The 11,663-nt window shown below is 41.0% G+C and overlaps 1 protein-coding gene across 1 annotated transcript in view; it reads left to right on the top strand.

Annotated features, from left to right (window-relative positions):
* Positions 1-11,375, top strand: part of NDUFA10 (NADH:ubiquinone oxidoreductase subunit A10) — a 14,723-nt gene extending 3,348 nt beyond the window's left edge. The window contains exons 4-10 of the mRNA XM_077272392.1: positions 21-107; positions 1,636-1,757; positions 1,849-1,928; positions 2,022-2,076; positions 6,157-6,242; positions 8,845-8,953; positions 10,203-11,375. Coding sequence (XP_077128507.1) covers positions 21-107; positions 1,636-1,757; positions 1,849-1,928; positions 2,022-2,076; positions 6,157-6,242; positions 8,845-8,953; positions 10,203-10,271 — 608 coding nt within the window. The 3' untranslated portion in view covers positions 10,272-11,375. The remainder of the gene's footprint in view (positions 1-20; positions 108-1,635; positions 1,758-1,848; positions 1,929-2,021; positions 2,077-6,156; positions 6,243-8,844; positions 8,954-10,202) is intronic.
* Positions 11,376-11,663: the final 288 nt, after the last annotated feature.

Below are 11,663 nucleotides of genomic sequence, written 5' to 3'. Positions count from 1 at the left end.
GTTTGCTCTTTCTTCCTTAGGTCAGGGGGTGGTTTTGGAGCGCTCCGCCTTCAGTGATTATGTTTTCCTTGACGCCATGTACAAAAGCAAATATATCCGCAAGGAATGTGAGTAGATTCCAGATGAAGCTTGTTTCTGTTTGCCTCAATACTTCTATGTCGTGATTCTAATGCCGCCTCCTGTGGAATTCCTATTATCTTGTAGCAGACTTGTAAGTATTGCCCCCCTGTGTCTCGAGGGTATGTGTCAGTGATAATGTGCATATGAAAGCTGAGGCACTGTGGAATAGACCATGGTAACACATTTACAAGGATTCCTAGTCTGTCATCATCTGATGCCCCTAAATATTTGTATTTTATTCATGTGCCAGTTAAGTTCTCGAGTGTGCCGGCGGTCGTGTCTGTGTGCCGGCGGTCGTGTCTGTGTGCCGGCGGTCGTGTCTGTGTGCCGGCGGTCGTCTCTGTGGGCCGGCGGTCGTGTCTGTGCGCCGGCGGTCGTGTCTGTGCAGTTTTTGATTGACAGTGGAGACAAGGACTCTGTTGCTCGACGTCTCCTCTGCTCTCCCTTGTCAGTCAAGAAATGGGAGCAGTGCCGTTGGAAAGAATCAAAGAGAATCTGAGGACGATAGGTGCAATGATTCACCCACAAGTGCATGTGAGAGCCTATTTTGCACATAAATAAAATACAAATTTCTGCGCTTTGGAGCACTAGATGACTATAGATTAGGTATTCTGTGAAATGTGTGCATAAATTTACTAAAGCTCATAGTACAGAGCAGGAAAGTTGCATCAAATTAATAACTAAAGCTCCTCTAACTGCACTGGACGTCTATGGGCATGGTCATTTAACTTTTAATGCATGCTGGTGTGTGTACATGACATTGTGTGACTTATGTCTTACAGTTTTGGCAATTTTTCACTCTTCAGCTTCTTCCCACTCCCCACTCCAAAGGCTTTTATATGAACTGTACTCATGTTTGTCAACTGTATAGTGGCTGTGGCCGGCTATCACACATTTGCCACTATTCAAATGAAGGGATGAATGTGCAGTACCCCGCTGTGACTACTATACAGCTGATGGAGATATGCTGCTCTGTTCCGCAGCTGATCAAATATGGCCGGCGCCAGGAACAACTGATGCGGAGGTGCCTGGTGTCCGACCCCCAACCAATCTGATATTGATGACTTATCCTAAGGGTGCAATCAGACAGCCCTATAAAGATTGGATTGCAGTGCATGGAGTGGCCAGCAGCTCTCCCGACCAGAGCATGACCGCTTCATGTATTTCTATGCAGCTGTCACACACAGGTCAAGAGGGCCGCCGGCCGGTTTCCGGACTACGTCCCAACCTCGCTCCGATTTATAAAACCGTCTGACTGCACCCTTATGATAAGTCATCAATACAAAAGTCCCGGACAACCCCTTTTTAAAGTTGTTTTTAGCAGGCATGAGTAGTGCAGGAGACACAAGAAATGACTAAGCGCAGAAAGAAACCTGTTTCTTTGATAAGACATATTACAACGTTTCTTATCTTCACTCGTTCTAGTGATTAGTGAAAAAATAAGTGTAGTTTGTTACTATTGAAATTAAGTTCTATTTATGAATGTCAATTATTGATTTTCCTTATTTTTCTCAGGCGTGAATCATTATAACGAGATCAAGAAAGTGAGCATTGACGAGTTCCTGCCTCCCCACATAGTTATATATGTGGACGTTCCAGCGGCCGATGTATACAAGAAAATACAAGACAGAGGAAATGTAAATAACATTTGATTTTTGTTTTATTTTCTTCAAGTGACATTGGTGTAATGTCTGATTCATGGTTTGTTTGTTTTTTCTGTTCTTTTAGACAATTGAGAAAAAAGTTGAGCTATCTTACCTGCAAAATATTGAGGATGTATACAAAACATCCTTCCTTCCACAAATTGGGTGAGAATGTAACCATTTTCTATAAGTCTTTGTGCCCTTTATTGATTTCTTACCTGATGTCGTCATTGTTTTTTTTATATTTTTCCACTCTAGTGAGACATCAGAGGTATTGCAGTATAGCAGTGCTCAATCAGAGAATGTGGAGCAGGTAAGGAATTAAACTGTTAAGCGGCCAAAAGTGTAATGATCCAGACCGGGTTTTGAGTCCTGTCTTCCCCTTTTTCCGGTCTGGTCATGCCAGGGGTTAACTTTCTTAGCCTCAGTCTGGTCTCAGGTTTGCTATTTTTCCCCGCTGTGTCCTGCAGACCATGTCAGTTATAGTTCTATCTTCTATAGTTCTATCTTCTATCTTCGGCGTGTGTAGCGGACTCAGGTATATCCTGATTTGTCCAGCAGTGTTCGGTGCTGCCTGAACCCGTGTCTCTGTTTTCCCCTATCCCCTTCTTGACTCAGTGTTTCCCTTCATGGTACACCCACAGACTTGGGGTCTACTAGGGGAAGGGGACACTCAGATTGAACCCCCCCCCCCCCCCATCCTGAGGGTGAGTGGGAAAATTGTGTGGGCATCCCGCTCTTCAAGGCCCTCTGTTAGAGGTACAGTTGCACGTGGCACTGTGCAAAAAAAAAAAAAAAACGGCAAGGCCTCCCTAAGCTGCTAATTGGGCAATTAGTGAGAAAAGGCAAAACGCAGAGCCCAATGCAGTGACAACATGCTGGTGGTCACGTATAAGGACAAAAGGGATGTCCTTATCTTGACCACCAAACACCTTGACAACAGCTCCCATGCCACTGTCCGAGGTACCTCAACACAAGTCCCTAAGCCAGATTGTATCTTGGATTATATTGAGTACATGTGGGGTGTAGATTTTTCAGATCAGGTCCTCAAACCATTCAGTGACATGTGATAAGTTAAAGTATGGTAAAAAAAATTGTCCGTGTACATTGTACAGACAATACTCGGGCCCTCCTTTGTTTCAGGAGGGAGTCATCAAGGCCCTAATTTTTGGCACTTAAGAAACTGATAGTGCCCGTGTCGTACCAGGTCAACATTTTCCCGGAGAGGTTCCTCAAACAGCGAAGAAGGGAAGATCACAAAAAAAGTGCAGAGTATGCTCCAAAAGGGGAATATGAAAACACACAATTTACAATTGTGAAACCTGGCCTTTGCATTAAGGACTGCTTCAAATCACCGTACCATATGTCCATAAATTAATAAAATTAGTTTTTACCCTGTTGACACAACACACTTTTATAATCTGATGTACTCCACACAACTTACACTTACCGCCATATTATAAATTCATACACCAGTAAAATCAAAAGAATTATAATCATTACTATAAAGCTATGCATCCAGATAAATTCCGTGAGGGGTGTAGTTTCCAAAACGGGATCACTTGTGGGGAATTTCCACTTGTTTAGGCACATCAGGTGCTCTCCAAACGTGACATGGTGCGTGCAGACCATTCCATCAAAGTCTGCGCTCAAAACTGTCACTCCCTCCCTTTAGAGCCCTGCTGTGCTCCCAAACTGTAGCTTTCCCCCCACATGTGGGGTATTGGCATACTCAGGAGAAATTGCACAACACATTTTGGGTTCCATTTTATTCTATTCGCTTTGTGAAAATAAAAAAAATTATAAGAATATTCTTGTGGAAAAAATATTTGTGTTTTTTTAATTATTTTCACGGCTCATTGTTATAAACTTCTGTGAAGCATCTGGGCGTTCAAGGTGCTCACCCACACATCTAGATAAATTCCTTGGGCAGTCTAGTTTCCACTAGACTTGGGTGACTTGTGAGAGGTTCTCCATTGTTTAGGCACATCAAGAGCTCTCCAAACACCACATGACGTCTATCGATTCCAGCAAGTTTTCCGTTCACAAAGTCAAATGCCGCTCCTTCCCTTTCGAGCCCTGCCGTGCGCCCACGGGGTATCTGCTTACTCAGGAGATATTACACAATTTTTTGGGGTCCATTTTCTCCTGTTACCCTTGTGAAAAAAATAAAAAAAATTTACTTTAGCCTCAATTTGTGAAAAAAATAAAAGTGAATGTACATTTTTTTTTTTCCCTTTCACATGGCATTAATTCCTGTGAAGCACCTGAAGTGCTAATAAACGTCTTGAATGTGGTTTTGAGCACCTTGAGGGGTGCAGTTTTTAGAATGGTGTCACTTTTGGGTATTTGCTGACATATAGGCCCCTCAAAGTCACCAAATGTGATGTTGTACCTAAAAAAAAAAAAAAAAGGTTTTGTAAATTTTGTTGGAAAATGAAAAAATTGCTGTGAGGCTGCCATCACACTAGCAGTATTTGGTCAGTATTTTACATCAGTATTTGTAGCCAAAACCAGGAGTGGAACAATTAGAGGAAAAGTATAATAGAAACATATGCACCACTTCTGTATTTATCACCCACTCCTGGTTTTGGCTTACAAATACTGATGTAAAATACTGATCAAATACTGCTAGTGTGACGGCAGCCTTAAACTTTTAACCCATCTAACTTCCTAACCAAAAAAAAAAAGTTTAAAAAATTGTGCTGATGTAAATAAACGTATGGAAATATTAATTATTAACTATTTTGTGTGACACAACTCTCTGATTTAAGGGCACAAAAATTAAAAGTTTAAAAAAAAAAATTATATTGCTAGCTTTTGCAGAAAATTGCACTGTTTGACTTCTATAACTTCTGTGTCGTACTGTCTATTGCTGCTGCAGAATGAGCAAGCTGGGAATCCATCAGTGAACTCGTTCTGTCAGGCTGGCAGGAGAGTTTGTATTTTTCTGAACTCCTCTTAGCTGATTCATGACCACATGAAAGTTGCGCAGGGAATCAGTGAGCCTGTAAAAATCAGATGGTGCAACATTTTCAATGTAACTCGACTACAAAAATTATTTTTAGTCCAAAATACATGCTTACAAGTAAAATAAAATTAAAAAGGGTGGACAATCCTTTTAAAGACCGAAAAAGCAAATGTAAGTCATGGTCGCGTCTTGTTCCTGCACCATTATGTACATTTTTGTTGCGCTGATCTCGCAGACGAACCTCCAGCACCCACGAGATCAGCAGTATGAGCACAACCTGCAACTGTCAGGACCAAATCTAATTTCAGACAAAACAGGTTCACCCTTTAGATACCGCCATCAATGGCGATAGGGGCATTTTAAGTAGCTAGACAGAGGGGAGGCTTCCTCTGTCCATCCCTCATGTGCAATCACGGGGTGCAGATGGGTTAATATGGCAGCTGAGGGTCTAAAAATTACCCCCAAACTGTCTTCCAATCACAATTGCTAGAATCTGTGTGAGGCTGGGCCTAATATAATGCAAAACTGAAATATTGCTGTGTATAATATGAGCACATTCAAGTCCCAGAGTGGGAGGATAAATTAAAAATGTAAAAATAAGAGATTAAAAGAAACTGGTAAAACTGTTAACAATTTTTTTTATTTTTTAACAAAGGTAGAAAAACGTAAAAAATGTGACAGATAATTGATGTTACCATGTCTGACTGATCTGGGCTATAAATTAGTCACCCTGCTCAAACTTTACTGTGAAAAATAAAATAAAACATGATGGCAAAATTGATTGTTGTTTTTTTTTTTTTTTTTTTAATGTTCATCCGTCTCAAAGAATGGAATAAAGACCGCTTTAAAAAGTCAGGTGCCCCAAAATTATATTGACTAAAAATGTAGACTCATCTTGCTAAAAAAATAAGCCTTAATACAGCAACATCTGGAGAAAATGAAAGTTATGGCTCACAGAAAATGGAGCCACAAAATCATTTTTTTTTTTTTTAAATATTGTTTTTATTGTGCAAAAGTAATAAAAATATGGAAACCTGGTATCTCCTTAATTGCGTCTACTCGCAAAAATAGTATGTCATTTATACCGAACTGTGAGTGCTGTAAAACTAAAATCTAAAAGTAAAAGTAAAATTTCTGCATCTTAATAAAAAAAAAAAAGTAATCAATTCATAATATAAATTATGAGTACCCCCAAAGTAACACCAGTAAAATTACAACTCGTGGCTCAAAAAAAACAAGTCAACATCAACAGAAAAATAAAAATAATGCTTTTTGAAAAATAAAAAAATGTCAGGTCCAAATGGGGCATCCATAAAGGATTAAAGTTTTTGTTACATTTTCAAAAATACTAATGAACCTTTACATTATTGTGCATAAATGTGTACTCCGCTATCCCACTACTGAGATATATCTACCTGGCAGATTGCAGAAGACATTGAACAAGTAAAAATTACTAAAGCTCCATGGATTGACCAGAATGACGTCTCCTTCCATCATTTACGTATACTGTGAGTGTTTTTGTATTCTTGATTCTTGCTAAGGTTAGATGGATAATTGATTCTTCAACTCTTTGAAAGGAGTCTGAAAAACAAGTGGAGGCTAGCTAATGGATAGCTCGGATAAGGATTTTTCACTACTGCCTCTCTTTTGTTCCCACGGCTCTTGTTTATTTGGCTGCAGCAGTGACATCCTGTCTATGATACCTGATCGCTAAAGCCAGCCATTGGCCTCGGCGATGATATTGATAGACTGCACAAGACCGCAAAGGCTGCAGCTGTTGCATGTAGACAACACCCCACTGCTGCAGCCCTGTAATCAAAGGCTCACTTGGACTAAAGCAGGGGTGGTGCTGGAGCGGCGGAGGGGCGGTGCTGGAGCGGCGGAGGAGTGGTGATTCAATAGGAAAGCAATTCTTATTTGTTGTTTTAAAGCATTACCTACTAGTGTCCCATTTTTTTTCCCAATTTTGGCCAGCCAATTTTAAGTATTTGTACAGTTTTAATGTGTAACATTTTAAGGGTATTTAATTTCTTCAGTGCAGTGTTTTGGTTTTTTTTATGGCAAATGTCAGGTGGTGGCTTTTTTTTTTTTTTTTTTTATAAATGCCACATTTTAAACAAGAGGATCAAACAGTGTTCAACATTAATAAAAAAAATATAATAACCACCAATAGGGGAATCATAAAAAGTAGTTGTTTGTGGTATTGGGTCAGGTCACATTCATGTTTGAACAATAACAAATGGGATCTGTCATTGACATGTACTGCTTTCTACCAGTTTCAGTTTGTCTCATCCAATGATTGCCCTCTTTCAAGAAAATGTTGCTCAGATTGGGCTGCTTCATCTTGGGTGTGGGAATTGGAGACACTTATTATGATGCTTTATTGACAACTATGGCCAACATGTATATATTATATGGGACAACATATGAACTGTTTATTTAACCCTTTCACGACCTTGCCCTTTTCCGTTTTTTGCGTTCTCGTTTTTCGTTCCCCTCCTTCCCAGAGCCATAACTTATTTATTTTTCCGTCAATATGGCCATGTGAGGGCTTGTTTTTTGCAGGACAAGTTGCACTTTTGAACGACGTCATTGGTTTTAGCATGTCGTGTACTAGAAAGCGGTAAAAAAATTCCAAGTGCGGTGAAATTGCAAAAAAAAGTGCAATCCCACACTTGTTTTTTGTTTGGCTTTTTTGCTAGGTTCACTGAATGCTAAAACTGTCCTGCCATTATGATTCTCCACATAATTACGAGTTCATAGACACCAAACATGTCTAGGTTATATTTTATCTAAGTGGTGCAAAAAAAATTCCAAACTTTGCTAAAAAATAAAAAAAAAGTGCGCAATTTTCCAATACCCGTAGCGTCTTTATTTTTTATGATCTCGGGTTGGGTGAGGGCTTATTTTTTGTGTGCCGAGCTGACATTTTTAATTATACCATTTTGGTGCAGATATATTCTTTTGATCACCCGTTATTGCATTTTAATGCAATGTAGCGGTGACCAAAAAAACATAATTCTGGCGTTTTGAGTTTTTTTCCTCGCTACGCTGTTTAGTGATCAGGTTAATGCTTTTTTTTATTGATCGGGTGATTCTGAACTCGGCGATACAAAATATGTGCAGGTTTGATTTTTTTTTTTTTTTTTGAATGGGGCGAAAGGGGGGGGTGATTTAAACTTTTATATATTTTTTTTTTTTTTCATTTTTTTCATATTTAATTTTTTTTTTTTTTTTTTTACTTTTGCCATGCTTCAATAGCCTCCATGGGAGGCTAGAAGCTGGCATAGCCTGATCGGCTCTGCTACATAGCAGCGATCATCAGATCGCTCCTATGTAGCTGAATTGCAGGCTTGCTATGAGCACCGACCACAGGGGGGCGCTCACAGCAGGCAGGCATCAGTAACCATATAGGTCTCAAGGAGACCTCTGGTTGCTATGTCGACGCATCACTGACCCCCGATCATGTGACGGGGGTCGGCGATGCGCTCATTTCCGGCCCGATGGCTGGAGGCGCCGGTTAAATGCTGCTGTCAGCATTGACAGTGGCATTTAACTAGTTAATAGTGGCGGGTGAATCTCGATTTCACCCGCTGCTATTGCAGGCACATGTCAGCTGTCAAAGCTGACATGTCCCGGCTCTGATGCGGGCTCACCGCCGGATCCCACATTAAAGCGGGGGATCTGACCTCCGCAGTAATAGTACGGCGGAGGTCGGTAAGGTAACTGACTAGGGGTCATCTCTTCTGGTACAGAGCAGGTTACACATGGCATGATGTACTGAGAGCAATAGTGATGGCGAAGTCCATTATAGAAACATATATTTGCTGTTATTTTGATCCAGGAACGTATGAGACCAGAGCTTAGGACAGGTCTTGGCTTTTTTTTTAAGGGAAATATGACCACAGTGGACAGTTTGCAGCACCTTCCACCTTATTACATATCACGTGCTGAGGAATGACCGACTTGACAACTTTTTGTCTGCTGTTTAGGTTATTCTATGCACATATTTATGTAACTTTATGATCTCATATGAATGGTTGCAAGGTGTGAACATGTATAAATGTATGATCTTACCTTTTTATGTTTCTTGTGCCATCTTAATTCTAGAGTCCAGGACAAATACAATATTGTTGATCTCTACAACCTGCCCACCTTCGTCCCAGAAATCACAGTTGGCGGATTAGATTACGACAAGCTTTATTATCAGTACAGAGATGTAAGAATCATCTTCTTGTTCTTTACAGATACTTGTAACTCGCCTTCTTGCTAAAGAGACTTTTTAAAACTCCTAAAACAATTTGTAAAACTGTTGCCTGAATTTTAAGGGGAAGAAATAAGGGACGGATACAAAATATCAAAATGCTGTTTACTCGCCCTACACCCTGTGACTCCAGCGGCGGCCGCTCCACTGATGGGACAGGAGGTCATGGTCCGTGCTAGGCTGCAGCCATCACGGTGCCTGGAACAGCGTGTTATCACTTGGTCCTGTGCTGATGCTCTGTTCACGTACCACTGCAGCCAATCAAAGGAGCAGAACATCAACACTTCCTGTGCCAGTGGAGCAGGATACACCGTAGTTAGCATTAACCTCCTAGTAGCAGTAACTGTAACCATTGCCCCCAAATGTAATAACAAGAAATAGAAATTTAAAAATTTCTTCCTAAAATAAAAAAATCACCAAGAATACTATGACTCTTATGTTACTTTTCAAACTGCTTTTCAGCCCTGGTTATGTCCTGTTTTAGGAAAAGCTTGTTGACCGGAAATATGTCTCCTGAACGGCCAAGTTACAGTGATTATTATTTATTTATATAGCACCATTAATTCCATGGTGCTGTACATGAGAAAGGGGTTACATACAGGGTTATAGATATTGTTTACAGTACACAAATTTACGATGACAGACTGGTGCAGAGGGGAGAGGACCCCGTCCTTGCGGACTTACATTCTACGGGATACTGGGGAAGAGACAGGAGGTCGGGGGTGCGGCAGCACTGGTGGTGGTGAGGCGGCAGCTCGGGTGTTTGGTGAGGCGGCAGCTCAGGTGTTTGGTGAGGCGGCAGCTGTGGTGGTGGTGAGGCGGCAGCTCGGGTGGTTGGTGAGGCGGCAGCTTGGGTGCTTGGTTAGGCGGCAGAATGGTTATTGCAGGCTGTAAGCTTTCCTGAAGAGATGGGTTTTTAGGTTCCGTCTGAAGGATCCGAGGGTGGTAGATAATCGGATGTGTTGAGGCGTGGAATTCCAGAGGATGGGGGATCCATCCCACACTAACGTATCATCGCATAACTAAGCAGATTTACCCTGCAGGCGTTCCTGGTACAATATCAGCCATATTTGGGGTCGCCCTGCTTTCCATGGGACTGACACAACCAACTAAACAGAAGGGCACAGATATGAAGATATTTGGGTTACCTTTTGGTAATTTTAGTGCTATGTATGAGTTACTAATCACTTTTTTCCTTTTGCAGCTGCCTGGAAGAAAATATACAAAAGGATACAATGCCGATATGGGGGACAAGAACATTTGGTTTAAGTGAATGATTTTGAAGTCGTTTTGGATCATGGCGTCTGCTCCCATCTATGTTTCCACCACTGACTGGCAATACTCTTTACATCAGACTATTTGCAATCAGGGAGCAGTCACAGTGAAAGCTGCAAGCGATGGTGAATATCACCAAAAACGTAATTTAATGCATTTGTCAGTCCATAAATAAATATCTAACTTTTCTTTGAAATTGTCATTGTTTTTACAGTAGCTTCATTAGCTGTAGTTACATGAATTACACCCGGGTGCTAGCGCTGGCACACAGTGGTGCATTAATGCCACCTCTCACCCCGTCCAACAGGGTGTGTTACTAAACAGGGTGACTATCAGCACAGATTGTGTGTAGGGACATAACCTATTCCCAAGGGGAGTCGTAATACCTAATGGTCAATTTATTCATACATTTCCCATTGTTGTTCGTAACCTGATATCTTTAGCTAAGCCAGTCCCTTTTTCTGCTGCAGATGATCGATAGTCGGGGCTGGCTTTTGTTTTAAAATGAGCCAGTGGTGACGCACGGTCAGGAAGCTTTCTGCTGTGTAACCCAGGGGTCGCACTGCACAACCTGCAGTCCGGATTTGGTCACCATTTGGTCGCAGTAATGCCTGTGTGTGGCTGTTTACATACAGTTTCCATAACAAAAGCGGGTTGACAAATAGTCCTGTGTTCCCCATCAATTATAGGAGAATGGGGTCTCTTGACCCGTTTGTTAATCCAGAAACATAGGGTAAAGAGGACCCCTATTCCCATTCTACCTTCTGGACAACTAAGATAGCAGTCCTTGTAGTGATTCAACATGACAATGTGGCCCACCGACCAGAAAAGGTTGTGGTTTCCTGACTATTGACTCATCTTAACAGGCTGATAGTCACCCAATGAACAAGCAGGTCCTATTTAAGTGATTTCTTGATTGAGAACAGGTGTGGCAGTAATCAGGCCTGCGCATGGCTAGGAAAATTGAACTCCGCTTCCCAAAAATGTGATAAACCACAGTTAATTTATGTTTTAAAGGAGGGGGCAATCACTTTTTCACAAAGGGCCCTGTAGGTTTTTATTTCCTTTTCCCTTAATAATAAAGACCTTCATTTAAAATCTGCATTCTGTGATTACTTGTGTTTTCTTTTGTCTAATATTTAAATTTGTTTGTTGAGCTGAAACATTTCAGCGTGACAAACATGCAAAAGAATAGGAAATCAGGAAGGGGGCAAACACTTTTTTACACAACTGGTATATATTCTTCATCAAACAGTCAGTGACCACTGATTGGTTTGTATATAGTTGATCGGCAGTAATTTAAGGGGAATATGTCAGCAGGTTTTTGCTATGTAATCTGAAAGCAGCATAATGTAGGAACAGAGACCCTAATTCCAGCGCTGTGTCACTT

The sequence above is a fragment of the Ranitomeya variabilis genome, chromosome 7 (genome assembly GCF_051348905.1).
Source record: "Ranitomeya variabilis isolate aRanVar5 chromosome 7, aRanVar5.hap1, whole genome shotgun sequence".
Lineage (NCBI taxonomy): Eukaryota > Metazoa > Chordata > Amphibia > Anura > Dendrobatidae > Ranitomeya > Ranitomeya variabilis.
The sequence above is the reverse complement of the archived record's forward strand: the minus strand, read 5'-3'. Positions and strand labels throughout refer to the sequence as shown.